The 24,587-nt window shown below is 44.4% G+C and overlaps 3 protein-coding genes across 6 annotated transcripts; 2 read left to right on the forward strand and 1 right to left on the reverse strand.

Moving 5' to 3' along the window:
* Positions 1 to 215: 215 nt before the first annotated feature.
* LOC115196470 (cyclic AMP-responsive element-binding protein 1) lies at positions 216 to 10,461 on the forward strand. 4 transcript variants are annotated; one of them, XM_029757331.1, is made up of 8 exons: positions 216 to 368; positions 1,893 to 2,018; positions 3,857 to 4,003; positions 6,639 to 6,742; positions 6,970 to 7,115; positions 7,597 to 7,779; positions 7,978 to 8,134; positions 8,400 to 10,461. In XM_029757331.1, the coding sequence occupies exons 2-8, from the start codon at positions 1,932 to 1,934 to the stop codon at positions 8,542 to 8,544; spliced, it is 969 nt and encodes a 322-aa protein (XP_029613191.1). In that variant the 5' UTR covers positions 216 to 368; positions 1,893 to 1,931; the 3' UTR covers positions 8,545 to 10,461. The 4 variants fall into 4 exon arrangements, with proteins under 4 accessions (XP_029613191.1, XP_029613190.1, XP_029613192.1 ...); XM_029757330.1 differs by lacking the exon at positions 216 to 368 and adding an exon at positions 375 to 521; XM_029757332.1 differs by lacking the exon at positions 216 to 368 and adding an exon at positions 375 to 512.
* Positions 10,344 to 13,126, reverse strand: LOC115196472 (protein N-lysine methyltransferase METTL21A-like). The gene is made up of 3 exons (XM_029757334.1): positions 12,733 to 13,126; positions 12,406 to 12,517; positions 10,344 to 11,140 (listed from the first exon to the last, which is right to left on the reverse strand). Exons 1-3 carry the CDS (start codon positions 12,877 to 12,879, stop codon positions 10,740 to 10,742), a joined length of 660 nt encoding a protein of 219 aa, XP_029613194.1. The 5' UTR covers positions 12,880 to 13,126; the 3' UTR covers positions 10,344 to 10,739.
* A 15-nt stretch (positions 13,127 to 13,141) lies between these two features.
* LOC115196469 (cyclin-Y-like protein 1) lies at positions 13,142 to 23,868 on the forward strand. Its single transcript, XM_029757329.1, has 10 exons — positions 13,142 to 13,994; positions 14,685 to 14,759; positions 16,015 to 16,055; positions 16,192 to 16,289; positions 16,386 to 16,421; positions 20,142 to 20,193; positions 20,287 to 20,406; positions 21,038 to 21,204; positions 22,679 to 22,841; positions 23,162 to 23,868. The coding sequence occupies exons 1-10, from the start codon at positions 13,832 to 13,834 to the stop codon at positions 23,276 to 23,278; spliced, it is 1,032 nt and encodes a 343-aa protein (XP_029613189.1). The 5' UTR covers positions 13,142 to 13,831; the 3' UTR covers positions 23,279 to 23,868.
* The last annotated feature ends 719 nt before the right edge of the window (positions 23,869 to 24,587 follow it).

Genomic DNA, 24,587 nt, shown 5'->3' on the forward strand with positions numbered 1-24,587 from the left:
TACTTACTGCTCATGCTTCCTAATATATAACAAAGATGTTCTAGTTTCTGTTTATACGACGTCTTTGATTGACAGCTGTTCATGTGCTCGACTGACATGTCGCACAAGCGCACTTTTATTTAGGCCTACATTTCGTACACTTCCGCCAATGTTCGTACTTGTCGGTATTCTTCGTGTGCATTTCGTCATTTTCCGTTCAAATTCGAGCCCTGTCGATAGAACTGATTTTCGTCGTCTCCCTCGTTCTCCGTGTTGTTGTTCATCTCGGTGACGCGACAGAGGTGTAGCCTGACGCGGTCTCTTACGTGTCGGTCTGAATAAAAGTGGAGCTCGGAGGACCCGGGAGTGACGAAGCGAGTCTGTGTCGGGTAAGCATCCGATACGGAGAGGGGGATAGAAGAAAGCCCTGGTGTGTTGGAGAAATCGCTCCAAATCTAACAAAGAGATCATGGCGGCGGTGTTGCAGAGCCACACGATGTTGAGTCAGTCTACAAAGCTAGCCAGCCAGCTATGTGAGAATGGTACTGGAAAAATGGGAGTGAGGCTTGAGTCCTCGTAAAGATTGCAACCACAGTAATTATAGCATCAGCATGTTGGCTAGCAGACCTAGTTTGGCCATCTAGCTACATAGCCAGCTGGCAACCACAAAAAAAACATGTAGGTTCGAATGCCTAACTTGCTAACTAGCGGTATAGAATGTTAGCCCAGCCCAAGTATATCTGCTTAGCTACAGACATTTCCCTCCCAAAGAACTAGCTAACGTTAGCTTGCAAGATAGTCCGTCTACAAACACAGCGTGGTTGTCTTGAATAAGCATACTACATTAGCAGACTTAGATAAAGACATCGATTCAAGTGCCATATTTAGCCAACGTTAAATTAACCAGATGAAAATGAATTAAGCTAAAACTCTTGATTTTTACCGCATGGGACACATTTGTATATTTACGCTAGCTAGCTAGCAGCTATAGCTAGTTAGCCAGGTTGTCGATATTAGCTAGCTACCACAAAGCTTTAATATCGAGCAACAATATGAACATGGATACATTTCGTACCATTTGGTTAAATGTATTTTTTTCTTATCTATTAGTATAGCTAGGCAAGTGTCAGCTAGCTACTGTTATCTTTGTAGCTAACAATGCTATATACTTTTGCTAGCTAACTACTTGGAAAAAGGCGGCAATAACAGGGTATCGTGTTAGGAAATGATGATGTACTGCATATTATACTGTAAATTGAAAATGCACTTTTAAAACTAGTGTTGTCATAAAATCATTACGTTGATACAATGTTGGAACTTATTTGATAAACATTGAGCAACACAGTCAATGAAGAACACATTTTTACCTTAGGAACGTTACTTATGGTTTGGGATAGTATCTCCCATACTTTCAGATATTCACACATAATACTGCATTTACATTTAAGTCATTTAGCAGACGCCCTTATCCAGAGCATGTCTGGTGTAGCCTACAATCACTTAAACAAACCTGGTCTGGTATGAATAGACAGGGGCACAAACGCCACGACCTGAAACATCACATAGTCAGTGCATAACATCACTTAATCAGGGCTCTCCAACCCTGTTCCTGGAGAGCTACCATCCTGTAGGGTTTCACATCAAGCTTCTTCCTGGAGAGCTATTGTCCTGTAGGTTTTCGCTCCAACCGTAATCTAATGCACCTGATTCTAATAGTTAGCTGGTTGATAAGCTGAATCAGTTTAGTTACAACTGGGGTTGGAGCGAAAACCTACAGGATGGTATCTCTCCAGGAACAGGATTGGCGTGAACCTACACAACTTTATCTCTCCAGAAACAGGGTTGGAGAGCCCTGAATTAAATCCACACCCATACCAATATTTGACATTTTGTGTAAAAACTTACATTCACAGGCTCTCCAGAGTTCTCCACCCGCCAATCCAGCCAACTAAATGACCATGGAAGCGGGAGCCGATACACAGCAGGGTGGTGACACAGCTGTTTCTGAGTCTGAGGCCCAGCAGATCACACTGGCCCAGGTACAGTACCCTCATCAACGTTGCCAGACACTTTGAATCAAATGTAACTTTATTGATCCTCTGGTGGAAATTCTTTACGAGGCCCTACTTCTTGTGTACATGTATGTGTCTGTATGGCTGCGTTTACACTGGCAGCCCAATTCTGATGTTTTCCCCACCAATTTATCTTGACCAATCACGTCATATCTTTTTAGAGCTGATATGATTGGTCTAAAGAAATCTCAGAATCGGGCTGCCTGTGTAAATGCAGCCTATGCGTGTAGGGAGCCTCCATATGTGGGCTGCGTTCAGCAGGGCACAACATTGTAGAATGTTCAGAAATAAATATGTTATGTAGAAGAGCAGAACTGTTCTCTGACATGAAGAATAATCAATCACTTCTATTCATGGTCTTTGATTGTAACCATTATGTGGATTTTGGGCTCCTGGGTGGCGCAGCGGTCTAAGGCACTGCATCTCAGTGCTAGAGGCGTCGCTACAGACCCTGATTCGATTCCAGGCTGTATCACAACCGGACATGATTGGGAGCCCCATAGGGCGGCGCACAATTGGCCCAGCGTCATCTGGGTTAGGGTTTGGCTGGGGTAGGCCGTCATTGTAAATAAGAATTTGTTCTTAACTGACTTGCCTAGTTATATAAAGGTTAAAAAGATGGACCAGTTTCCCAAAAGCATCTTGATGCTAAGTCCATCGTTAGAGCCATATTGTGCTAAAATGAACTTGGCCTTAAAAACCTCTCTAGGGTACGTGGGACGGTAGTGTCCCACCTGGCCAACATCCAGTGAAATTGCAGAGCGCGAAGTTCAAACTACAGAATTGAAAATATTTAACATTCTTGACAATACACATGCAATATGTCAAATTAAAGCTTGACTTCTTGTTAATCCAGCCACAGTGTCAGATTTCAAAAAGGCTTTCCAGCGAAAGCAACCCATGCGATTATCTGAGGACAGCACCCCATCAAACAAACACAGACAATCATATTTCATCCCGCCAGGCGCGACACAAAACTCAGAAATAACGATATAATTCATGCCTTACCTTTGAAGAGCTTCTTCTGTTGGCACTCCAATATGTCCCATAAACATCACAAATGGTCCTTTTCGATTAATTTCGCCGTTATATCTCCAAAATGTCCATTTATTTGGCGCGTTTGATCCAGAAAAACACCGGTTCCAACTCGCGCAACATGACTACAAAATATCTAATAAGTTACCTGTAATCTTTGTCCAAACATTTCAAACAACTTTCCTAATACAACTTTAGGTATTTTTTTATGTAAATAATCGATAAAATTTAAGACGTGATAAACTGCCTTCAATAGCGGATTTTTTTTAAAAGTGGCGCGAGCTTTCAGGTCACGCGCCCTAACCACAACAGTACACTAGACTCGATCCTCGTTCTGAACAAGGCTACTTCTTCATTTCTCAAAGGAAAAACATCAACCAATTTCTAAAGACTGTTGACATGCAGTGGAAGTGATAGGAACTGCAAGCAAGTGCCTTAGAAATCTAGATCCCCGTAGAAAACCCATTAAAAAGAGTGACTTCAAAAAATAAATCCTGGATGGTTTGTCCTCGGGGTTTCGCCTGCCAAATAAGTTCTGTTATACTCACAGACATCATTCAAACCGTTTTAGAAAACACGCTGAAGTTTCTATCAAATACTACCCATTATATGCATATCCTAGCTTCTAGGCCTGACTAGCAGTCATCCAAATATCCAAATACTGCCCCCTACCCCGAAGAAGTTAAGATGCTTTTGGGAAACCAGGCCCTGGAAGGTGCATGTATAGCCCACATTCATAAGCCGTTTCTAAATCTGCGTCTCTGCTGCAGGTGTCTATGGCAGCAGGACAGGTTTCCTCCAGCGGCCCCACAGTCACCCTGGTGCAGCTACCCAACGGTCAGACGGTTCAGGTCCACGGGGTCATCCAGGCCGCCCAGCCTTCAGTCATCCAGTCGCCTCAAGTGCAGACTGTTCAGGTGAGCCCCATTCCTCCCTCCATAACAGTAGTCTATTGTGATATACATAGGAAGGTACATGCAATAGGCCTTGGTAGTAGGCAGCAACAGGTATATTTGACCTGCACTGTTGGAGCTTTTAAGAATTTCACTGTACCCTTCAATTACATGAGTGACCCTCTGCATGTGACTAATGAACTGATCTAATCTATAGCAGAGAATCTCTGATGGCAGCTATTTGAGGGTTGGTGTGGGTCACATACAGTAATATAGCAAATCAATTAGAGGTCGGCCGATTATGTTTTTAACACCGATACCGATTATTGGAGGACCCAAGAAAAACCGCTACTGATTAATCGGACGATTTATATAAAAAAAAAAAAAAATGTTTTTGTAATAATGACAATTACAACAATACTGAATGAACACTTATTTTAACTTAATATAATACATCAATAAAATCAATTTAGCCTCAAATAAATAATGAAACATGTTCAATTTGGTTTAAATAATGCAAAAACAAAGTGTTGTAAAAGTGCAATATGTGCCATGTAAGAAAGCTAACGTTTAAGTTCCTAGCTCAGAACATATGAAAGCTGGTGGTTCCTTTTAACATGAGTCTTCAATATTCCCAGGTAAGAAGTTTTAGGTTGTAGTTATTATAGTAATAATAGGACTATTTCTCTCTATACGATTTGACTATTGGATGTTCTTATAGGCACTTTAGTATTGCCAGTGTAATAGCTTCCGTCCCTCTCCTCGCTCCTACCTGGGCTCGAACCAGGAACACATCGACAACAGCCACCCTCGAAGCAGCGTTACCCACGCAGAGCAAGGGGAACAACTGCTCCAAGTCTCAGAGCGAGTGACGCTTGATACACTATTAGCGCGCACCCGCTAACTAGCTAGCCATTTCACATCGGTTACACCAGCCTAATCATGGGAGTTGATAGGCTTGAAGTCATAAACAGCGCAATGCTTGAAGCAGAGCGAAGAGCTGTTTGAATGAATGCTTACGAGCATGCTGCTGCCTACCACCGCTCAGTCAGACTGCTCTATCAAATCATAGACTTAATTATAACATAATAACACAGAAATACGAGCCTTAGGTTATTAATTTGGTCGAATCCGGAGACTATCATCTCGAAAACAAAACGTTTTTCCTGTCAGTGAAATACGGAACCGTTCTGTATTTTATCTAACGGGTGGCATCCCTAAGTCTAAATATTCCTGTTACATTGCCCAACCTTCAATGTTATGTCATAATTACGTAAAGTTCTGGCAAATTAGTTCGCAACAAGCCAGGCGGCCCAAACTGTTGCATATACCCTGACTCTGCGTGCAATGAGCGCTAGAGATGTGACACAATTTCATGTCAGCAGGCAATATTAACTAAATATGCAGGTTTAAAAATATATACTTGTTTATTGATTTTAAAGAAAGGCATTGATGTTTATGGTTAGGTACATTGGTGCAAGGACAGTGCTTTTTTCGCAAATGTGCTTGTTAAATCAACACCCGTTTGGCGAAGTAGGCTATGATTCAATGATAAATTAACAGGCACCGCATCGATTATATGCAACGCAGGACACATTAGATAACTACACATGGTTAATGATATTACTAGTTAAACTAGTAATATCATGTTAAGATTGATAGTTTTTTATAAGATAAGTTTAATGCTAGCTAGCAACTTACCTTGGCTTCTTGCTGCCCTCGCGTAACAGGTAGTCAGCCTGCCATGCAGGCTCCTCGTGGAGTGCAATGTAAGGCAGGTGGTTAGAGCGTTGGACTAGTAACCGGAAGGTTGCAAAATCGAATCCCCCCTGAACAAGGCAGTTAACCCCCGTCCCTAGGCCGTCATTGAAAATAAGAATGTGTTCTTAATCTGACTTGCCTAGTTAAATAAAGGTGTAAAAAAAATAATAATTGATAATCAATCATTTTTCTTTTTATACATTTTTTTTATCAGCAAATTGGTGGCCAAAAATACCGATTACCGATTGTTATGAAACCTTGAAATCGGCCATTCCGATTAATCGGTCGACCTCTAGTTCCTAGGCCGTCATTGAAAATAAGAATGTGTTCTTATGTGTTCCCTAACCCTAACCCATGTTAATGATATCTAAAAAGTTGGATTTCAGAACCTAATACATCTAATAATCACCAAGCTCTGTTCACATAGCGGTGCAAGTTTCCTGTAATGACTTTTGAGAATTTTACGTTTTGTGGTCAAAGTTGTTTCCGTGGGTCGCAAAAAGCTAAATTAGCATGGCACGAGCTGAAATAAATGTAAAAGGCTTTGGTAAAAAAACAAAATTGCTCTGACATTTCAGAGGTACGCTTGTTTTTGTGAGATATCTTGGGGAAATTACAGGAATTTTGAATGCATATGAAAAGTGGATATCCATCTTACCTCTATTGTTTCATGTCCTTTGGATTCTAGAAGAAAGATCAGTTCAACAGGAAAGTGATTTTCCAGCTTTTTTGCAGCTTTTTCTTCTCTGGCCTCGATTGATTTAGTCACCCTAATTCTGACCATCCTACAAGGGTAAAAACTTTCGAATGGATTATGATATTATTTTACCCATTGGTCAAAAAAAAAAGTTTTGGATTGGACACCCTATAAACTGCAATTCTTGTTTGACCCTGTCAGATTTCAACAGTTGCAGAGGATTCCCAGGACTCCCAGGAGTCGGTGGACAGTGTGACAGACTCTCAGAAGAGGAGGGAGATTCTGTCCAGACGTCCTTCCTACAGGTACCGCTCCTCCACAGGGCCACTGTCACAGCCTCAGGGTGGCAGCAAAAGAATCCCAATCGCAACATGACTGTCATGTTGACTCAGTGTTGCCAAATTGGGATAATTTTTTTAATGCAGATTGGGTGCAATTTTGAATCTGATTGGGCTGTGAATGAAATCTGATGACACGTTGTTGACTGAGAGTCCGAGACATTGATTGGGATTGTGTTTGTTATACCTTGCAGGAAGATCCTGAACGACCTGTCGTCTGACGTGTCTGCGGTCCCGCCGATCGAGGAGGAGAAATCGGAGGACGACTCGACCCCCGCCATCACCACCGTTGCCATGCCCACATCATGCCCCATCTATCAGACGGCCAGCGGCCAGTACAGTACGTAACCCCTCCCTATTCCATCCTCAGTTTTATCGCTCCGGGCGGAGGCGGGGTCCTGTTGGTACAGATCTAGGATCAGCTTCTCCTCCACCAATCCCCTCTACAGGGGAAAATGCTAAACTGACCCAAGATCAGCATCTAGGGGCAACTTCACCCGTACTCCAGTTTCATCATGGACATATGTGAAGACTGCCTGCTTGTTCTGGTTTGGACAAGCTTAGTTGGCTTACTTACTTTATATTTGATGAGTAGTGTATGGTCAATGACTATAGTGGAAATAGGGTCATGTTCAGTAGGGAGAAATGTTTTAAATCTGAATTAAATGAAGGTTCTACCTGAACATGTCCAATAATGACAGATGTTAATTTTCCATTTCAAAACGTTTCGCTATTGTTTGCCTTGCTGAACATGACCGAGCAGACCATTGCAATGTTCCTAACCTGTCCATCATCCATTAACCCCGCCTCCTCCTCTGCAGTCGCCATCACCCAGGGCGGCGCCATCCAACTGGCCAATAACGGTACGGATGGCATGCAGGGGATGCAGACCCTGACCATGACCAACGCGGCGGGCGCCCAGCAGGGCACCACCATCCTGCAGTATGCCCAGACCTCCGATGGACAGCAAATCCTGGTGCCCAGCAACCAGGTGGTAATGCAAGGTGAGAAAGTCTTGGACCATGGGAGGCCCCAGCCTCAATCAAGTTTTAGTTCTTACGGGGTCAGTTGTTCTGCTCGTACATTCTAAACAGAACCTCTTTCCTGCATATGCAGTCACACAACACAAACAACTCCTGTATGTCCACAATTTCTTGACGTAAACACCAACATGTAACGCTACGATCCCTTCCGTTTCCCAGCTGCCTCTGGAGAAGTGCAGACCTACCAGATCCGTACGGCCAACACCAGCAGCATGACTCCTGGGATGGTGATGGCCTCCTCTCCCGCCCTGTCCGGCCAGGAAGGCCCAGAGGTTGTAGTCACCCGTAAGAGGGAGGTCAGACTGATGAAGAACAGGTAGGTGGAGTAGAGGGTATAGATACTGTAGCACTGTTAGCTAGGGTTATGTTGATCACTTTAATGAAGGCTGTTGGGTGGAATGGTAGACCTATAATGTAGGTGTACATTTAGCAGGTTGTTGATATGGAACTCCTATTTCTATACCTACATAATAAAGCTGAGGTAATGCTAAGTGAAAAGATGAGTAACATGATGATCGTGTTAAGATTTGCTTCGCTGAGGCGGACATACAGTACTGACTGTCCATACCTGTGTGTGACAGGGAGGCGGCCCGGGAGTGTCGCCGGAAGAAGAAGGAGTACGTCAAGTGTCTGGAGAACCGTGTGGCCGTTCTGGAGAACCAAAACAAAACCCTCATCGAGGAACTGAAGTCACTTAAAGACTTGTACTGCCACAAATCAGAGTAGTGTCCCCCACCCCCCCATGTACAGAGACTCACCACAGAGCCATGCATCTGGCAGCACCCTCCCCCATTTCTATCTTTTTCTTTTTAAAAAGCTCTACCAGTCTATAAGACCTACAGAAAGAGGAAAAAGAACAAGGAAAACCTCACAATTTCTCCACTTTTTCACAAGTACCCCTTTAAAAGGATGAGATGAGTACCCCTAAAAAGGATGACCTCATGAGTACCCCTAAAAAGGATGGCCTCATAGGTACCCCTTAAAAGGATGACATGAGTACCTTCCATCATGAGTACCCTAAAAGGATGAGGTGGAGCACACACTGTTTCTCCACCAATAGAATGGAGCCCCTAGTGGAATCTTACAGTGGTAGGTATCGTGTATATCCACAACACCACTGCTGCTAACTAACCAGTAGTCCCCAGTCTCAAGATGTCAGATACCAGAACACCAGCCGTGGAGGACTATGACCCCTCTGCCCACCATGAACTACCCTATACAACTATTGAGTTTGGACCGTCATCTGGCAACACACGTTGAAAATTATTTTGGAAAAATTGTCATTTTTTGGAGTGCTACACTATTCAGTATTTAGGCTGATTGCTTTAACTCTTCTGTTACTTACTAACACTTTATGTAGATCCCAACCACTGTCAGATGAAATGTATTATCCTTGAGCTTGAGTTGGGTTATCATGTATTGAATTTTTCTGCTTGCAAACTTGTTTTTCAGCATTGCTAAGTCGGGAAAAGACATCTGGTGGCTGTTTTGGGGTAAGAGATGGATTGTGGGTGGATTGTCTGCATCAACTAACAGGCATTAAAAGGTAATCTCAGCAATATGACGTAGATGCAGAATGTAAACAGTATAGTGGGTCAATTTCCACAACAACTAAGAGCGTTGAAGCGAGAGGCTCAACTTCTCTGCTGTTTTGGTGCTGTGGCTACCACTACAACGTGAAGTGAACCTGTGCACATGCGCAGATACTGTGTGAGAGCAAAGTGTTGCATCTCGCTCATCTCAATATCTCCGGTGCTGCTCGAGGCAAAGTAATTTCGCTGAGTACCTTTTAAAGAGTTGTGCTAATGTAAACTGAGCTACCACGCAGCTGACAGGAGGAGTTGTGAAATATGACTGAAGGGTAGACTATGGGTGTTGTATAGTGTGCTTTTAGGCATTCATGTAATGTATACGATGTCTGAGGCAGTGTGTGTTTGTTTCTCCATGGCCTGAACAGGCGTAAGGCATAATCATATTGGAGGATATCCTAACTTCCACTTAACTTAATCATCATGCATTGACATCAATGGGATTGTAGAGTGAAAGTTAGGATTAGCCCCACAATCACACTTTTTCATCTGTTGTGCCTCAAACACTTCTGATAGGACAATGGAAGAAGCATTTTCTATCATGTAGTTAAAAGGGATCGTTTGCTTGGGTCTGCAGTGACGTCGTAGACCTGGATTTTGGGATCCATCGCTGTCATTTAGACTGACAACTCAGTCAACAAACGTGGGATTACACCAGGGGCGCGTTCAGCAGCTCACAACAATATGGAACAGATAAAAATGTTCAGCTAGAACTGTTTTGTAGAACAGACATGCCTTTCTGACATGTAAAATAAGGATTCATGTCAGCTCTATTCACTATATTTCTATCAGCAATGTTCCATAACATTTGCTTACTGAACCTGGTCTTCTGTTCGATTGGATAACAGAATGCCATATTATTTTGTTTTTACGTAGCCATCTGTCATAAATAACGTATATGCATCTTATTTTTAAAACACTTGCCATTTTTGTTCATATTTTGTAAACATTGTATTTCTTAATGTCAGCATTCACTTGTATGAAAAAAGCAAAAACAATTATATTACAGATTCTACTATTTGTTTTTGGCAGCTGTTAATAAATGTGTTTCTGGTATTATTTTTCAGATGTCTTAATTTGTTTTCAAATCCATTTTATCAAAAAAGGATGAATGAAATTAAGACAATTACAGTCACCCATAGTAGCTGGGTTGTGGCTCCATATTTTCTCCCTACTGGACACAACCCTGCATGAAACAAAACCATCCTCCATGAACCATCTTACTGGCTGTCCATTCATGAGTAGTAGCTCCCTGAACCATCAATGATTGACAGCACATTGATCCATCCACTGTGATTCAAACTCCTCACATCCCCCATCAGTCACTGGTTCCTACAGATCTCTCCTTGCTGGAAGCTTCACAGCCTTGTAGATGTGAATGTCTCTTTCCTTGTCATAGTGCACCTCGTGTACTGTGAAGTGCTGCTTCAGCATGCTCAGGAAGTTAGTGTCTCGCTCGTAGCGGATCTTGCAGGCCAGTAGTACTACACTACTCTCTGAGCTGAGGTGTTCCATCGTTTGCAGTAATGATGGAAATGTGTCTTCCAGGTAAACAATGTCTGCTCCCAGCACTATGTCAAAGCCTCCTGTGGGATAGCGCTCCAATCCCTGGCCCCAGGTCAGTTCTGAGACCTCCACTGCTCCTAGCTGATCCGGGGGAATGTTCTCTTTCACATTGGCTGCAAGGAAGCCCAAGGCAGGCTCACGGTCTGTGATGGTCACTTTTTTGGCACCTTTGGAGAGAAGGCTTGCACGGTTAGCAGTTCTAACAGTTGAGCCTGATCCACGCTGTAGGGCCAACCCAAACAGTTCTGGCTCTGATGGTTTATTTTCACATTGTCCTTTCCAGAATGGTTCCAGCAACTATATAGTAATCAGGCCAGCCCACATCAGCTCAACTATATAGTAATCAGGCCAGCCCACATCAGCTCAACTATATAGTAATCAGGCCAGCCCACATCAGCTCAACTATATAGTAATCAGGCCAGCCCACATCAGCTCAACTATATAGTAATCAGGCCAGCCCACATCGGCTCAACTATATAGTAATCAGGCCAGCCCACATCGGCTCAACTATATAGTAGTCAGGCCAGCCCACATCGGCTCAACTATATAGTAGTCAGGCCAGCCCACATCGGCTCAACTATATAGTAATCAGGCCAGCCCACATCAGCTCAACTATATAGTAATTAGGCCAGCCCACATCAGCTCAACTATATAGTAGTCAGGCCAGCCCACATCAGCTCAACTATATAGTAGTCAGGCCAGACCACATCAGCTCAACTATATAGTAATCAGGCCAACCCACATCGGCTCAACTATATAGTAGTCAGGCCAACCCACATCGGTTCAACTATATAGTAATCAGGCCAGCCCACATCGGCTCAACTATATAGTAATCAGGCCAGCCCACATCGGCTCAACTATATAGTAATCAGGCCAGCCCACATCAGCTCAACTATATAGTAATCAGGCCAGCCCACATCAGCTCAACTATATAGTAATCAGGCCCGCCCACATCAGCTCAACTATATAGTAGTCAGGCCAGCACACATCAGCTCAACTATATAGTAATCAGGCCAGCCCACATCAGCTCAACTATATAGTAATCAGGCCAGCCCACATCAGCTCAACTATATAGTAATCAGGCCAGCCCACATCAGCTCAACTATATAGTAATCAGGCCCGCCCACATCAGCTCAACTATATAGTAGTCAGGCCAGCCCACATCAGCTCAACTATATAGTAATCAGGCCAGCCCACATCAGCTCAACTATATAGTAGTCAGGCCAGCCCACATCAGCTCAACTATATAGTAATCAGGCCAACCCACATCAGCTCAACTATATAGTAATCAGGCCAGCCCACATCAGCTCAACTATATAGTAATCAGGCCAGCCCACATCAGCTCAACTATATAGTAATCAGGCCAACCCACTTCAGCTTGGTTTGGCCCTGTAGTGCAAGTCTCCTACCAGTTTCCCCTGTGAGTTCTTACCTAGAAGAGCTGCCACGATGCCCACAAGTCCAGTGCCTGCCCCCAGCTCGATGGCAACCTTCCCCGTCAGCTCGACCTGCCCCAGCTCCAGGTACATACACATTACTACCGCCTGACAGAAAGAAAAACAGATGTAAGGAGAGAACAGTATCGGTAAATTGTGGCAGAATCAATCGTACCATAGTTGGCTCCATCTTTGTCACACTCAAGACGACGACCTGTCATTCAACAGGTGATTGAATAATTCATATTGGAATTAAAATTGGCACGATTTTTTTTTAAATGCGGCAAAGCATGTACAGTCTTACACCAACGATGATCACTCACTGCATCCCAAACGACAGCAGCTACTCCGAGTTGATTCCAGTCCTGGGTTAGTCTGACATTGTGGTCAGCAAAATGGAACTCGGCAGACGATTTATGTAGTTTGGAGAACACGGGCAAATAATTCCCATCATATGGTACAAGCGCCATAGTCCAAAGAAGACCATGGACATGTAATATAATATATAACTTTTAGTTATATTGAAATTCATACAGCGCTGAACGATTTCTTATCAGGAAGTGGAACAAGTCTATATTCTCGCGATAATAAAATCGTAGCGCTGACACTTGTCAAATGACAATGTTCACCAATCTCTGTCAAATAACGATTATTAATCTTGGTAAACAGCCAATGGTAATTGACGTGCGTCAAAATGGGCCGTTCTTGAGGGCGTTCCTTCCTAGTTGGCTTTGGCTGGCGTGGGAATCAGCTGTTAGCAGGCTAGCTAGTCGTGTCAAATCTGAGCATTATACATTTCTGTGTACGGTGAACGACCATACCGGGAACTTTTGTTGAGACGAAGGAATTCGGCATATTCTCTGACTGCAATGCATCGCAAAAATAGCTAAATCAAGTGGACCGGCATAAGTAGCCAGTTAGCTGAAGCCTGGATTAGCGTTAGCCGGGTGCAGGGCTAGCTAGCAATAGCTTGCCAGCTAGTTGCTAGCAAACTACGTCTGGTTTATGAAGACCAGATTAATATTTTTTAACGTTGTATCGGCTGTCTAGCAGCTTCAGCTAGGCTTTTTAAAACCGAGTATAACGTGTTGCAATTAACGGTTAAACCGGCGTCCTAGCGTTGCCAGCCTTTAGATTAGTTTAGTGGTCAAGCCTGTATCTGGCCGACGTATCAATGCGCTACTCGCCATGCCTTTGCGCACACGCCCTGAAAATGATAGGGATTCAACTGTTCAGTTTGAATGGTGTGTTGTAGATATGAACCCGGATATGTGGCTGCTACTCATGTATTTAAAATTGAATGTGTCATTTTGAGACCAGACATCACTGACAGAGGTTCTGTCTGATGTTATAGACGAGTGGACGGTTCTTTCACATTTCTGGGGTGTAGTCAGTGGTAGGACTTTAGCTAATTGTTCAATCATGGGGGCTACAGTGTCATGCTGCATGTCCCCCGGTGGGAGTCCAAAGCTTGCGAGGAGAGCAGTCGAGCTCGACGACTACCCAATAACCACCACTGGCGACGACGTAAGCGAGGACACGGGCACCTATCTGCAGCACATCAGCGATAGAGAGGTCCCGGATGGTAGGTGTACTTTTCGGATAAGCTGGAGTGGAGGGGTATACGTCATGGTCACACCTCTCTGAACAGCCAAGACATGCGTGAAAGGGGAAAGGAAGATATTGCTTGCTGTTAACGCACAATGCATACATCACACATCAGCTTATGACCTGTTGCACTATTGATTGTGCAGTCGTCATATTGGTTCAGCTATTCCAAGATATCCTGCAGAGTATCCAGCATTGTTTATGCTTCAGCTATAGCCAGGTAGCTTAGTGGTTAGAGCGTTGGGCCAGTAACCGAAAGGTTGCTGGATCGAATCCCTGACCTGACAAGGTCAATCTGTCGTTCTGCCCCTGAGCAAGGCAGTTAACCCACTGTTCCCCGGGCTCCGAAGACGTGGATGTCGATTATGGCAGCCCCCCGCACCTCTCTGATTCAGAGGGGTTGAGTGAAATGCGGAAGACACATTTCAGTTGAATACATACAGTTGGACAACTGACTAGGTCTCCCCCTTTCCCACAGTATAGTGAGTGTCAATGTCAAGTCACAAGGTGCACCCCCGGAAGTTCTGATCTGTAATCAGTCAGTATTATACTGTATCTCACTCTGCCGTTTTTAAGATATAAATGGTGCATATAGTTGGGATACGTGTGCATTTCTTATGGCGTTCGTGATAAAAGAGGCTAAGTGTGTATTTCTTGTTTCTTTCAGAATTGGCGCAGGAGTCCAACCCATCCGATAATGCCAGAGCCAGCACAATCTTCCTCAACAAATCGCAGACTGATGGTAAGTGTGTAGCGGTATTGTTAGAGGGGTAAATAAAATACTTTTTGTTCTGGCGCCAGGCAGGCAGGTATTAACCCTGCTGAAAGGTAAAGAGTAGGATAGATGGAGTTCTGCTACCAGAAACACACATCAGCAGGAGAGACTGTCTAGAGTGTAGACTGTTGGCCAGATAGCAAGTGGAAAGGGTAAGACCCACCATATAAAACACATGTCACAGCACAGGGGTAACCCAACCAATAATACCTCCTACAATAATAATGTGCAGAGCAATTTAAAAAGGCAAGTTCATAGAAACAATTGACAAGAAAGAACCCACTCATAACCCTTAGAAAATGTGCAATATTCGGTTTAACCTCCCAGGGAGGGGGGGTATTCATAGGCAAAACAAAGGCCTTAAAATGTCAACTATTCTCTGCAAAATGTCAATAGTACCAAATCAATACAGTTCAAACAACAATAAACTCGCACGCAACCTCCCTTTAACTAAAATGTCAACCCGAACACATCTGGCGGGGCAATAATAGTCCAGGGACACTGAACATCAAAGGGAGTGTATGGGGGGGAAGAGTGCTGCAGTGTAAAGCACAGAGAGAAAGGGGTCTTAGCTGTTGACTTCAGGCTTGCAGTTGCACTGACTGTCCGTCGGATACACCTGATGGTTGGTTTGTTTGTCAAAGTTTCGCAACAATGTTGCTACCACTCCATGTGATCAATGACAGGAGCGCTCCCACACCCACCACCTAGAGAGCAAACACCGGCGTTCCACTTCAACACTTTACTAAGTATGCTGAAAATAAACAAGACTTCTGCAGAGTTGCACACACTGTCAAACTGCCGCGCCAACCGAGAGCTCTCCACAGAGCACCGGAAGAGCTATCTTTATCTCCCCCTTCCTGACTGCTGATGCGCTCTTAAAGTGGCAGTGCACAGTGAAGGCTCCGTGCAGCATGTCGCCACAGATGGCATGGGGATCTTCTCCTTCTCATGGCTGTATCCTCTGCTTATCATGGAACGGCGCAGATAGAAATGTCATGAATAGAGTTGACGTGATTTCTTATTCTACATGTCAGAGGGGCACGCTTGTTCTACAGATAAAGAAATATATTACGAACGTCCCACAACGTTGTGCCATGCAGATCACGTCCCAGGTGTGGTATGGACAACAGGAAAGTCTGTCTAATGGTCAGTCAGATAGTTATTCAACACGTTCAGGGAACTACCTGACCTAAGATTTGTCTGACTTTTTTTCCTCCAGTGCGGGAGAAAAGGAGAAGTAACTACTTAAGTAATCATCACGTGAGTAAATCCATCTTTCCAGTCGTGCGTTACTATGGCTACCCATGGACATCCACTGATACTAATGCAGAGATGTCAGGAAGTGATGCTATGTTTTTCCCTGTTCCATTGACTAACAACTACTCCCTTTTCCTAGACGTCTCCTGGGTTATCTAAAAAGTACAGCTCCTGCTCCACAATATTCCTTGATGATAGCACGGTCAGCCTGCCCAACCTGAAGAGTACGGTCAAATGGTGAGTCCTCCTTACACACACACACACACACACACGACAGAGCAGAAAAGAGGCGGTCATTGTAAGAACTCACCGTCTTGTCTCTCTCTGTTCCAGTGTCACGTTGGCTATATACTATCACATAAAAAACAGGTAGGTTCTATCTGTCATTCATTTCATGAGAAAAACAGTGAGAAAAAAGATGTAGAGATATGGTGAGGTAAAAGGAGGAGTTTTGTGTTGATTTGTGATGACATAGTAACATGGTAATGAAGGTGTGGTGACCATAGTAACATGGTAATGAAGGTGTGGTGACCATAGTAACATGGTAATGAAGGTGTGGTGACCATAGTAACATGGTAATGAAGGTGTGGTGACATAGTAACATGGTAATGAAGGTGTGGTGACATAGTAACATGGTAATGAAGGTGTGGTGACATAGTAACATGGTAATGAAGGTGTGGTGACCATAGTAACATGGTAATGAAGGTGTGGTGACATAGTAACATGGTAATGAAGGTGTGGTGACATAGTAACATGGTAATGAAGGTGTGGTGACATAGTAACATGGTAATGAAGGTGTGGTGACATAGTAACATGGTAATGAAGGTGTGGTGACATAGTAACATGGTAATGAAGGTGTGGTGACATAGTAACATGGTAATGAAGGTGTGGTGACATAGTAACATGGTAATGAAGGTGTGGTGACATAGTAACATGGTAATGAAGGTGTGGTGACATAGTAACATGGTAATGAAGGTGTGGTGACATAGTAACATGGTAATTAAGGTGTGGTGACATAGTAACATGGTAATGAAGGTGTGGTGACCATAGTAACATGGTAATGAAGGTGTGGTGACATAGTAACATGGTAATGAAGGTGTGGTGACATAGTAACATGGTAATGAAGGTGTGGTGACATAGTAACATGGTAATGAAGGTGTGGTGACCATAGTAACATGGTAATGAAGGTGTGGTGACATAGTAACATGGTAATGAAGGTGTGGTGACATAGTAACATGGTAATGAAGGTGTGGTGACATAGTAACATGGTAATGAAGGTGTGGTGACATAGTAACATGGTAATGAAGGTGTGGTGACATAGTAACATGGTAATGAAGGTGTGGTGACATAGTAACATGGTAATGAAGGTGTGGTGACATAGTAACATGGTAATGAAGGTGTGGTGACATAGTAACATGGTAATGAAGGTGTGGTGACATAGTAACATGGTAATGAAGGTGTGGTGACATAGTAACATGGTAATTAAGGTGTGGTGACATAGTAACATGGTAATGAAGGTGTGGTGACATAGTAACATGGTAATGAAGGTGTGGTGGACATAGTAACATGGTAATGAAGGTGTGGTGGACATAGTAACATGGTAATGAAGGTGTGGTGGACATAGTAACATGGTAATGAAGGTGTGGTGGACATAGTAACATGGTAATGAAGGTGTGGTGACATAGTAACATGGTAATGAAGGTGTGGTGGACATAGTAACATGGTAATGAAGGTGTGGTGGACATAGTAACATGGTAATGAAGGTGTGGTGGACATAGTAACATGGTAATGAAGGTGTGGTGACCATAGTAACATGGTAATGAAGGTGTGGTGACATAGTAACATGGTAATGAAGGTGTGGTGACCATAGTAACATGGTAATGAAGGTGTGGTGACATAGTAACATGGTAATGAAGGTGTGGTGACCATAGTAACATGGTAATGAAGGTGTGGTGACCATAGTAACATGGTAATGAAGGTGTGGTGACATAGTAACATGGTAATGAAGGTGTGGTGACATAGTAACATGGTAATGAAGGTGTGGTGGACAAAGTAACATGGTAATGAAGGTGTGGTGACCATAGTAACATGGTAATGAAGGTGTGGTGACCATAGTAACATGGTAATGAAGGTGTGGTGACCATAGTAACATGGTAATGAAGGTGTGGTGACATAGTAACATGGTAATGAAGGTGTGGTGACATAGTAACATGGTAATGAAGGTGTGGTGACCATAGTAACATGGTAATGAAGGTGTGGTGACATAGTAACATGGTAATGAAGGTGTGGTGACATAGTAACATGGTAATGAAGGTGTGGTGACATAGTAACATGGTAATGAAGGTGTGGTGACATAGTAACATGGTAATGAAGGTGTGGTGACATAGTAACATGGTAATGAAGGTGTGGTGGACATAGTAACATGGTAATGAAGGTGTGGTGGACATAGTAACATGTAATGAAGGTGTGGTGGACATAGTAACATGGTAATGAAGGTGTGGTGGACATAGTAACATGGTAATGAAGGTGTGGTGACATAGTAACATGGTAATGAAGGTGTGGTGGACATAGTAACATGGTAATGAAGGTGTGGTGGACATAGTAACATGGTAATGAAGGTGTGGTGGACATAGTAACATGGTAATGAAGGTGTGGTGACCATAGTAACATGGTAATGAAGGTGTGGTGACATAGTAACATGGTAATGAAGGTGTGGTGACCATAGTAACATGGTAATGAAGGTGTGGTGACATAGTAACATGGTAATGAAGGTGTGGTGACCATAGTAACATGGTAATGAAGGTGTGGTGACCATAGTAACATGGTAATGAAGGTGTGGTGACATAGTAACATGGTAATGAAGGTGTGGTGACATAGTAACATGGTAATGAAGGTGTGGTGGACAAAGTAACATGGTAATGAAGGTGTGGTGACCATAGTAACATGGTAATGAAGGTGTGGTGACCATAGTAACATGGTAATGAAGGTGTGGTGACCATAGTAACATGGTAATGAAGGTGTGGTGACCATAGTAACATGGTAATGAAGGTGTGGTGGACATAGTAACATGGTAATGAAGGTGTGGTGACATAGTAACATGGTAATGAAGGTGTGGTGACCATAGTAACATGGTAATGAAGGTGTGGTGACATAGTAACATGGTAATGAAGGTGTGGTGACCATAGTAACATGGTAATGAAGGTGTGGTGACATAGTAACATGGTAATGAAGGTGTGGTGACCATAGTAACATGGTAATGAAGGTGTGGTGACCATAGTAACATGGTAATGAAGGTGTGGTGACATAGTAACATGGTAATGAAGGTGTGGTGACATAGTAACATGGTAATGAAGGTGTGGTGACCATAGTAACATGGTAATGAAGGTGTGGTGACCATAGTAACATGGTAATGAAGGTGTGGTGACCATAGTAACATGGTAATGAAGGTGTGGTGACCATAGTAACATGGTAATGAAGGTGTGGTGACATAGTAACATGGTAATGAAGGTGTGGTGACATAGTAACATGGTAATGAAGGTGTGGTGACATAGTAACATGGTAATGAAGGTGTGGTGACCATAGTAACATGGTAATGAAGGTGTGGTGACCATAGTAACATGGTAATGAAGGTGTGGTGACCATAGTAACATGGTAATGAAGGTGTGGTGACCATAGTAACATGGTAATGAAGGTGTGGTGACCATAGTAACATGGTAATGAAGGTGTGGTGACCATAGTAACATGGTAATGAAGGTGTTTTGATTTGTGTGACATAGTAACATGGTAATGAAGGTGTTTTGATTTGTGTGACATAGTAACATGGTAATGAAGGTGTGGTGACCATAGTAACATGGTAATGAAGGTGTGGTGACCATAGTAACATGGTAATGAAGGTGTGGTGACCATAGTAACATGGTAATGAAGGTGTGGTGACCATAGTAACATGATAATGAAGGTGTTTTCATTTGAGTGACATAGTAACATGGTAATGAAGGTGTGTTGTCATAGTAACATGGTAATGAAGGTGTGGTCTTTCTCTGTGTGGGCTTGTAGTAGTAGTCTTCAGTCTTTTTTTCTCCCCCTCATCAGGGATTCAAACCGTTCTCTGGACATTTTCGATGAGAAGATCCACCCATTAACGGTGAGTAGGTGGAAGTAGATACTGTATGTCCGTGTGTGTGTGTGCACACTAAGCCTCCTGTCAGACTGACTGGCCAGGCCTCCTCTTCCTCAGAGAGAGAAGGTTCCAGAAGACTACTACAGCGTGGACCCTGAACACAAGCTCATCTACCGCTTCGTCCGCACGCTCTTCAGCTCGGCCCAGCTGACTGCTGAGTGTGCCATCGTCACCCTGGTATGTATGCCACCAGTCAGTTGCCCTATGGCAGGATGCCACCAGTCAGTTGCCCTATGGCAGGATGCCACCAGTCAGTTGCCCTATGGCAGGATGCCACCGGTCAGTTGCCCTATGGCAGGATGCCACCGGTCAGTTGCCCTATGGCAGGATGCCACCGGTCAGTTGCCCTATGGCAGGAGGCCACCGGTCAGTTGCCCTATGGCAGGAGGCCACCGGTCAGTTGCCCTATGGCAGGAGGCCACCGGTCAGTTGCCCTATGGCAGGAGGCCACCGGGCAGTTGCCCTATGGCAGGAGGCCACCGGGCAGTTGCCCTATGGCAGGAGGCCACCGGGCAGTTGCCCTATGGCAGGAGGCCACCGGGCAGTTGCCCTATGGCAGGAGGCCACCGGGCAGTTGCCCTATGGCAGGAGGCCACCGGGCAGTTGCCCTATGGCAGGGAGTTTCACTCTGGGCATGTTTAGTAGTTAAATGTTGTGGCGTGTTGAGAGCTGACGTGAGTAAAAGAGACACTTGTTCTGCATAATAATCTATTGTCTCCTGCTGAACACCTGGCCCTGGTAACGGTGTTACTGTGTGTCCAGCAGCGTCAGATGAGTCTCATTGACTGTGTGTCCATCCTTTCCCAAGGTGTACCTGGAGCGTCTGCTGACCTATGCAGAGATGGACATCTGTCCGTGCAACTGGAAGCGTATCGTACTGGGCGCCATCCTGCTGGCGTCCAAGGTGTGGGACGACCAGGCCGTGTGGAACGTAGACTACTGCCAGATCCTCAAGGACATCACCGTGGAGGACATGTCAGTGTGCCTCTGTCCTGTCCACTCACCTGTCCCCATGACTGCTCACCTTTACAAGTCACCCCAACCTTTAGGCATTAGATCTGAGGGATGGATAGGTGTAAGCAATAGGGACGACTACCATCATCCTTACAGCTCTCCAATCCTCTCATATCTAAGTGCTTAGGGCAGTGCTCAACTCTGATGATATTCTGTTCTATCTGATCATTAATTGCACCCATCTGGTGTCCCAGGTCTTAATCAGTCCCTGATTTAGAGAGAAGAATATAAAAAAGCAGTGGGAAGTGGCTTGGAAGTCCAGTTGAATTTGGGGGGTGTCGGGGTACTTTTAGGATTCAGGCTGTGGGCTTCTTACTGGCTGTAGGACAGGCTACTGGGCTCTTTGTGGCACATCCTTTTTCATAGGACTATATTAATACAATTTAATAGATTGATGCTGCTGACAAAGGTCTCCATAGAAGTGTGCAGGAATTTGTTTTGTCTCACCCAAGACTGAACTGTGAACATCCTCATAAATCAATATTAGGAGGTGCATCGTTAAATTGGATGTTGCCATGTGGGTCAAAACTCATCGTCTTATGTAATCAATAAAATTAGATTTTGCCTGGCTGGCCAGGTACATCTCAAAGTCTTCCCTCGGTTGATTGCATCCTCAATCTTGACGTTTTGAAAAGGAGGCTGGGAGAGTATGGAGGATAAGACTGCTGTGATTCACGCTCTACCCCTCTCTCTCTACCTGTACCTCTCTCTCTCTCTACCTGTACCTCTCTCTCTCTCTACCTGTACCTCTCTCTCTCTACCTGTACCTCTCTCTCTACCTGTACCTCTCTCTCTCTCTCTACCTGTACCTCTCTCTCTCTCTCTCTACCTGTACCTCTCTCTCTACCTGTACCTCTCTCTCTCTCTCTCTACCTGTACCTCTCTCTCTCTCTCTCTACCTGTACCTCTCTCTCTCTCTCTCTACCTGTACCTCTCTCTCTCTCTCTCTACCTGTACCTCTCTCTCTCTCTCTCTCTACCTGTACCTCTCTCTCTCTCTCTCTCTACCTTACCTCTCTCTCTCTCTCTCTCTACCTGTACCTCTCTCTCTCTCTCTCTACCTCTCTCTCTCTCTCTCTCTACCTGTACCTCTCTCTCTCTCTCTCTCTACCTGTACCTCTCTCTCTCTCTCTCCAGTCTCTCTCCTCTCTACCTGTACCTCTCTCTCTCTCTCTCTACCCTCGTACCCTCTCTCTGTCCACTCTCTTCTACCTCTCTCTCTCTCTCTCTGCTACCTCTCTCTCTCTCTCTCTCTCTACCTCTCTCTACCTCCCTCTCTCTCTCTACCTACTCTCTCTCTCTCCTCTCTCTCTCTCTACCTACCTCTCTCTCTCTCTCTCTACCTACCTCTCTCTCTCTCTCTCTACCTACCTCTCTCTCTCTCTCTCTCTACCTGTACCTCTCTCTCTCTCTCTCTCTACCTGTACCTCTCACAGGAACGAGATGGAGAGGCACTTCCTGGAGCTGCTTCAGTTCAACATCAACGTGCCGGCCAGCGTCTACGCCAAGTACTACTTTGACCTGCGCTCCCTGGCCGACGACAACAACCTCAACTTCCCCCTGGAGCCACTTGACAACCAGCGAGCCACTAAACTGGAGGTGAGGAGAGCTTCTAGTACAGCAGGAATGAAAACACTGCTACTTGGCAAGAGGAGAGTTTAATGATAGTCCTGTTCAGAAACAACCCCAGCCCCTACTCCCCTACTATCATGTAGATACTAAACAATTGCATAGGTGTTAGAAATTAGGTAGATCCACTCTGCCTTCTGATTGGCTAGGGGGAATGTACACCTATCTACACAAGTGCCTAGGTGGGAGGGGCCAATATCTTGTCTTTATGTTATGATTTAACTGTTGAGTGACCTTGGGGTTACATAAGTGTTGTTCCCAGGCTATATTAAGTGTTGTGGCGTTCCCAGGCTATCTCCAGACTGTGTGAGGACAGATACAAGGATCTGGGCAAGGTGACCATAAGGAGGTCCCTCAGCGCAGACAATCTGGTGGGTGTCCGAACCACCCACGCCGTGCTGTCGTAAAGCTGGACCTGCTACACACACAGGACAGGCGGAGGAGGAGGATGCACCGAAGGCCTTCCTAAACTAGACTCACTGGCACCATTGACACACACAGCGGGTCCCAAATCACCCCCACCTCCAGATCTGTATGGTGGCAGCTCCACCACTGACACCTACTCATACACTCCAGATCTGTATGGTGGCAGCTCCACCACTGACACCTACTCATACACTCCAGATCTGTATGGTGGCAGCTCCACCACTGACACCTACTCATACACTCCAGATCTGTATGGTGGCAGCTGCACCACTGATACCTACTCATACACTCCAGATCTGTATGGTGGCAGCTGCACCACTGATACCTACTCATACACTCCAGATCTGTAAAAATCAAAGGGTTAGAGTGACTGACACCACACACTGACCATGGTGACGAAGCCTCTAACTACCCTGTGGTGTAGTTTGGCACACGGACGGACAGATAGTGACGCAGAAGGACGGTTTTCTTTGCTTACTGTGTAGGCCCTTTAGCTGTGAAATGTATCAGTTTTTAATTGAACATATTTTCAGTTGCTGTTTATTTCAAATAAACTGTAATAAACTATAAATTCTGTGTATGGTGTCCCATTTCTAGATAAGATTCATGGTGTCAGTCCTGGGTTTACTTTAGCCTGCCAGGTGTGCCAGATGGGCGGTGTTGGCAGTTTTGCAGCTATTCTATTGGTTTCATGTGCCAGGTTAAGCTCAATCAAGCCCTGTATTTGAAATGATTTCAAATAAATTGGGCTGGTTTTATTTTCCCATTGGTTTTTCATAGATCTGACAGGACTAGACTGGAGAAGCCTACGCTCCATAAGCGTTGGTTTTTAGAATCAGACCAACCCACGGCACGACAACATGTTCCAACAGGCCTTTATTCTCTACCTGGGTTACAGGCTACGTAGTTTAACATGCCAGAATTAGACAAGGCACTTTTTTGAAGGAGAACTGCATGTACACTGACCCATTCAGTTGATTTATTAGGTATAAGACTTTAAAGGCCACTTGATAAATGGGACGGTAATACAACCCTTGAAGTAGTGGAAAAAATGAAATCCCAGTGTAGGTTTACTAAGAGGTAGATTATGGCTAACACATTTGCAGAAAGAAACAAGATTGTCCTTTCACAATATTTAAGTGCTGCTGTAATTACTAGAACCCACCACATGGAGGCAGAAGAGGCTACAACTGGTCTCTAAAGTGGGAAGTTGCACCTTTGAGGCACTCAGTCTCCTTTCACCTGATTTAAAGGCACATCTCAATAGGTGGTCCAGGTAAGTAATGACAT

Source organism: Salmo trutta, chromosome 6 (assembly GCF_901001165.1).
Source record: "Salmo trutta chromosome 6, fSalTru1.1, whole genome shotgun sequence".
Taxonomy (NCBI): domain Eukaryota; kingdom Metazoa; phylum Chordata; class Actinopteri; order Salmoniformes; family Salmonidae; genus Salmo; species Salmo trutta.

Bases quoted from the DNA above. Each gene is read 5' to 3' on its own strand.
- LOC115196469 (XM_029757329.1), top strand. From the start codon at position 13,832: ATGGGGGCTACAGTGTCATGCTGCATGTCCCCCGGTGGGAGTCCAAAG. The intron at 16,422-20,141 runs GTAGGTTCTATC...CCCCCTCATCAG, and splicing joins TACTATCACATAAAAAACAG to GGATTCAAACCGTTCTCTGG. The intron at 22,842-23,161 runs GTGAGGAGAGCT...TGGCGTTCCCAG, and splicing joins AGCGAGCCACTAAACTGGAG to GCTATCTCCAGACTGTGTGA.
- LOC115196472 (XM_029757334.1), bottom strand. From the start codon at position 12,879: ATGGCGCTTGTACCATATGATGGGAATTATTTGCCCGTGTTCTCCAAA. The intron at 12,518-12,732 runs GTGAGTGATCAT...TCTTTCTGTCAG, and splicing joins CTGCTGTCGTTTGGGATGCA to GCGGTAGTAATGTGTATGTA. The intron at 11,141-12,405 runs GTAAGAACTCAC...TTCTCTCCAAAG, and splicing joins CATCGTGGCAGCTCTTCTAG to GTGCCAAAAAAGTGACCATC.
- LOC115196470 (XM_029757331.1), top strand. From the start codon at position 1,932: ATGACCATGGAAGCGGGAGCCGATACACAGCAGGGTGGTGACACAGCT. The intron at 6,743-6,969 runs GTACCGCTCCTC...TATACCTTGCAG, and splicing joins TCCAGACGTCCTTCCTACAG to GAAGATCCTGAACGACCTGT. The intron at 7,116-7,596 runs GTACGTAACCCC...CCTCCTCTGCAG, and splicing joins GACGGCCAGCGGCCAGTACA to TCGCCATCACCCAGGGCGGC.